Genomic DNA, 5,282 nt, shown 5'->3' with positions numbered 1-5,282 from the left:
GGAAATCCCAGGTTCAATACCCAATATCCCCAGTTGAAAGGATCAGGTAGTCAGCGATGGAAAAGACATTTGCCCAAGACCTTGGGAGCTGCTACCTGCCAGAGTAAACCACATTAGATGGGTGGGCAAATATAAATAGTCTAGGCTGGAATGAAGCAGCTTCCTATGTAACACCATAGAATAGAATATGGGTACTAGAATGCATGAATGATAAGTTAAGGGTGGGGGCGTAGAATGCCAGGAAAGAGCAAGACAATTAGCAAGTCAGTTGGTGACAGTTAGAGGAGAAGAAACCCAAGAGAGGACTGCAGGAGTAGAGGAAGGAAAAGTAGAGGAGAGAGAGGACATCAGGGAGAAGGAGGGTGGAAGCAGAACAACAGAACAGATTCTGTTACAAGAACGTTATCCAACTAGCAACTGATAACAGACACTATTCTTGCTGAAACAACTTTTTTTGGCAGGGGATAGGTTTTCTTTATGTTTAAGCTTGTTCATTGTTACTACTGTAAGTTGATTATTTGCTTTACTATTTTCAGACGTAGTTTTGTTTTGTTTTGTTTTGTTGAACATCCTATATAGGCCAAAGCTTGAATGTGAACCTGCAATTTGAAATTGCTCCTGTCATGCATTGACATGACTAATACTGAGTGGTGACAATATTACTAAGCAAATGTGTGCTAGTCAACAACTGGGCCTGAGAGGGCTCAGATGTATGTATGTATGTATTTAATTTACATCCTGCCCTTCCTCCCGAAAGATCCTTGGGGTGGCTCAGGGTGGAATTTTGATTATGCAGTTGTGAAACTGATAGGATAGAGCAGTTAAGAGCATGATCTGTGAATAAGACAGTCCCCAGTTCAACTTTATGCTAATTCATGAAGTCACTAGATGGCCTTAGGAAATCTACTATGACTCCGCCATTTGCAATATGGGTGTAGTAACATTCCAGCTTGAAGATGGGGTTGCCGTATTAGTCTCCTGCAGCAAAAAGTAGCACCTTGAAGACTATTATGGCACGAGGCTTATGCCATAAGCTTCTGTGGCTTACAGCCCACTTCATCAGATGTACGATGTGTTATTTTGAAATACAAGTACATATATACATGGGCCGAAGGGCGGAGCTGTAAACAGTGAAGACAGAGAAAAGTGCACGGTGAATGTGAATGGTGGCCATTCACAAAATCACTATGCAATCCTATACATGTCAACTCAGAAGTAAATCCATTGGGTGGATTTTGAAGTTGTGCTATGGAGATTGCTCCATCAACATGAGTATTTCTGCTTGCCTGATGGAACAATCTCCTATCTCCTCCCCCCCCCATGCAGTATGAGCAGTATGTCAGACACTACTGATACTTTCTCTTTTTTTCACAGAAGAAAATAGGAAGGAATGCCATTGCTTCTTTGGCTTGGGCTTTGGGGCCTCATCCAGCTGTCAGGAAGTGACCAGGTTTCTTCTCTTTCGACAAATTGTTCAGAAACAAGAGTAAGTGATTTCTGCCACACGTATTGACCTGGGGCAGAAAAGGCACTGCCTCTATACAAACCATGACTTGCAAATTAAACACCACTCCCCAGAAACTCCACTTTCTGGTAAAAAATCCTCCCTCTCTTCTCTAGTTTGCTATACCCACAAGCTAGGGGTATTGTGTTGCAAACCACAGCCAATTCTTACAAGGTCACCTCATGGTTTGTCAACCAACTTCAAAATATACCGTGGACCAGAGCTTTCCAAACTTTTCATGCTGGTGACACACTTTTTAGACATGCATCATTTGGCAACACAGTAATTCCGTTTTACTAGCAAACCAGAGCTTAAACTAACTCCTTTCCAGCCCCAGAAGGAGCATGGGGAGTGTTCATGTGACACACCTACACACTGCAGCCGACACACAATGTGTCGTGACACACAGTTTGGAAAGCTCTGCCTTAGACACTGGTCAAGTAGAACAAGCCTGCTCAACACAGAGCATTGTTATGTACTACGAATATATAAATCTGAGCCACAGGGGAGAGAATTTACTGCCACAAGCTGTGGATAGCCACCAATTCATAGGACTGCCAATGGGGATTACAAAAGATCATGGAAGATAGCTCTGAGCTCTGAGCTCCACATTGATAGCTCAATGTAAATTCCATGGTAAAAGCAGTATGCCAGTTATACCTGTGAATAACAGTTGCAGGGAGGGCAAACAGAGCTGTCACTTTTAAATGCCACTTGTATAGTTTCTAGAAGCATCTTGAAAGCACTTGGAAACAGAAGGATAGTCTAGATCAGGGGTTGGCAAGGCTTACCGGCCATGGGCCGGATCACTCCCACAGAGATCATCCGTGGGCCGGGCCAGCACAGCATGACACCGAAAATCACGTCTGCACATGTCTGCAGCACTGGAAATTTCTTCTGCGCATGCCCAGACGCCAAAAATCGCACCTGCGCGGAAGTGATTTCCGGTATCTGTGCATGCACAGACATGATTTCTGGTGCTGCTTGGCGAGTCCCTGTGCCACAAGCGGCTCGGTTTGGTTCAGGGGCGGCTCCTGGGCTGGTAAAACGGTCTTCGTGGGCCAGATCCGGCCCATGGGCCACATGTTGCCAACCCCTGGACTAGATTACTGATTATCAACTAGTGGGTCAGTGCCTACTCTAGTGGGTTAAGACCTGGTCTAAGGTGGTTCACAACAGGAGAACTACCACCATGCAAATATATGGTAGCAAATTAAAAAGGGTTTGGGTTAAAAGTGGGTCCTGGGTCTGGATACCTTTGATGGACCTTTGATCAGATCTTCTGTTTGCATGCATTCCTGAGAGAGGAATATATGCCAGTTAAGTTAGGGAGGATGTTGTGCTTTGCTGAGCTTGGCTCACTATTTGCAAGCTACACTTTGCAAGGAGCTGATATAGCACCTGCACTGGGTAACATACATGGCCAGCTTCCTTCCCCATTCACTGTGAATTGACTTTCAGCATTCAGTTCCAATTTTAAATTGTTGGCATTTGTCTCTTTAGGAGGACTTCTTTCTTCCTTCAGCTAACAGGACCATATGTGGAAGAGGCCAGCATCTAAGAAGTGGTGGTTTGAATATGACTGTAGTGAACGCAACACATCTTCCCACTGAACATTTGCAAGTTTTAGAAAACATTCCCTGTCCATGTGAGCACACAAAGAGCTTTCTGACATGCTTATTACAAGATCGTATGATTGCTCGTTTCATTATCTTCATTTTCATGCTTTGGCTTTTTGGGAACAGAACCATCTTCTTCTTTCTCCTCTTCCGTATTAGAAAGACTTTCTTCACTGTCTACATTTGGAATTTAGCTGTAGCTGATTTTGGTGCCCTGTTAGTTCTGTGCAGTATCTTCATATTCTTTTGCACTTGTGAGGATTCGAGTGATGCTCTTGTTAAATTGTTCCTGTTACTGGCATACCTATTTTTCTTCATGCAAGGTACTAGCATGCATTTCCTAATGTCCATCAGCATTGATTGGTTCTTGGTTGTCCTCTTCCCTATTTGGCACCGACGTCACAGTCCAAAATATTTGTCTGTTCTCCTATCTGCCATTGTGTCTGCTCTTCTCTGGGCTCTGTCTTGCTGGCTGTTACTGTTTTTCAATTTGGGGCTTGACCCGCAGTCAATCATTATCATCACCTTAATGATCTTTGCTCCGCTAATGGTCATCTCCACCCAGACACTGGTCATCAAGATCTGGCGCAACTTAGGTGAGCAAGGAGAACCTTGCACAGAAATTTTGCTTGGGATGTTTTTCTCCCTTGTCACTTGGGCCCCCCTGAATTTGTTCTTTGCCTTGCACCGTGATTTTGCAACCATCTCCTCATTGGCTTTCGTGTTCACTTCTCTGAGTGGCACCATCAACCCAGTACTTTACATTCTCATTGGGCAAACACTTCTTTCTGATTCAGGAAGTCTCATGTTGTACTCTAGGTGGGTTCCAAGGAGGGGAGGGGAAATCCACTAAGCAAATGAGAGACTTGCCATTTTGAGGTGGGAATGAATAATGGTGAGGAACTCTGGGCAACAGATACCCCCCCTTTTTTTAGAAGAAAGGAAGTCTGTATTGGTTCTTAAGGTCTTGATGGGTTAAAGCTATACCAAGATGAATAAAGTGTGCCTAAAGAATAGTCACTTGATAAATAAAAATTACTGTATGGCATGCACCTTGTTTCACTTATTTAGAAGATAACTTGCAATGGATGATAGTCCTAATTTGTAACTGGGTCAGCCCTTCCTCTGCTTAGCTCAAAGGCAGGAACCTTTGATTCAAGTAAAGAATCCATGCCCCCCATGTACTATCAGAGCCCCCAAGAAATGACACAGAGACTTCAGAGAGAAGTCAACCTATGTTTGACAAAGAGAAAAAAGCATGCCAAACACCTGTACCTATAATGTGGATAAAAGTTCTGGGTTCAGTTAAGAGTTTGGGGGCCCTTAGAGGTTACAGCACTGATTGGTAGAGTGTGTGCTTTGTATGAAGAAAGACCCAGATCCATCCATATCATGGATAGCTCAGTAAGCAGAGCATGAGACTTAATCTCAGGGTCATGGGTCCCTTCCAACTTTACAATTCTGGGATTCCATGAAAAGGATTAGGTCACAAGTGACGGGAAAGACCTTTTCTGGAAACCCTGGATAGCCACCTGCAGTCAGAACAGATAACCCTTGCCTAGATGGACAAATAGCCTGGTGTAATGGCATGAGACAGCTTCCTGTGTGGTTCATATGCCAGTGGTGTAGTATCCCAGGGTCACAAAGAGGGTGTTTGAAAGCCCATTACTATTTTGGCAGCAGAGCCTGTCTCCAATATCCTAGAGCTGCTCAATAAGCATGAAAGGGGAGCTATTTACTGTGTACTCCAATGCTAAACACAAGGTGCTTCAGTTTCAAGACAATGCTGGGCAGGTTTGGTTACGTACAATGGAATTTCATTGAAAACACAACTTAAGTCACTCCAAATTGTGGTATTGGAACACTCCCAATCATTTGCCTGTGTGTGTGTGTGCATGCACGCGCATTTAAGGCAACACATGGAGATCTGTATTGATTCTTGCAGTGCACCCCTAATTTTTATTGCCACATGATTATGAGATTATTGCATAATCTTGGGAGGCTATGTAATCTTAGAAGGAGTGTTGCTTTGAGGGGGAGTGGCTGTGACGATCGCAAAGGGACCCTTCACACCTGAATTTGCCACTACACTACTGAGGCTAACACCATTAGTTCATTACAGGCAAAAGGAAGTTAGCATGTCAGCATGTAGTTTCCAG

The 5,282-nt window shown here is 43.9% G+C and overlaps 1 protein-coding gene across 2 annotated transcripts; it reads left to right on the top strand.

Annotated features, from left to right (window-relative positions):
- Positions 1-253: 253 nt before the first annotated feature.
- LOC128417274 (proto-oncogene Mas-like) lies at positions 254-4,171 on the top strand. 2 transcript variants are annotated; one of them, XM_053395707.1, is made up of 3 exons: positions 254-468; positions 1,378-1,486; positions 3,008-4,171. In XM_053395707.1, exons 2-3 carry the CDS (start codon positions 1,391-1,393, stop codon positions 3,974-3,976), a joined length of 1,065 nt encoding a protein of 354 aa, XP_053251682.1. In that variant the 5' UTR covers positions 254-468; positions 1,378-1,390; the 3' UTR covers positions 3,977-4,171. The 2 variants fall into 2 exon arrangements, with proteins under 2 accessions (XP_053251682.1, XP_053251681.1); XM_053395706.1 differs by having other exon boundaries at positions 254-505; positions 1,375-1,486.
- The last annotated feature ends 1,111 nt before the right edge of the window (positions 4,172-5,282 follow it).

This window comes from Podarcis raffonei, chromosome 7, assembly GCF_027172205.1.
Source record: "Podarcis raffonei isolate rPodRaf1 chromosome 7, rPodRaf1.pri, whole genome shotgun sequence".
In the NCBI taxonomy this organism is placed as follows: Eukaryota; Metazoa; Chordata; class Lepidosauria; order Squamata; family Lacertidae; genus Podarcis; species Podarcis raffonei.
This window is presented reverse-complemented; position numbering and strand designations above follow the sequence as displayed.

What these genes read in the sequence shown, in the direction of transcription:
- LOC128417274 (XM_053395707.1), top strand. Translation starts at nt 1,391, where the DNA reads ATGCCATTGCTTCTTTGGCTTGGGCTTTGGGGCCTCATCCAGCTGTCA. An exon ending in CAAATTGTTCAGAAACAAGA is followed by an intron (nt 1,487 to 3,007) that starts GTAAGTGATTTC and finishes TTGTCTCTTTAG; the next exon opens with GAGGACTTCTTTCTTCCTTC.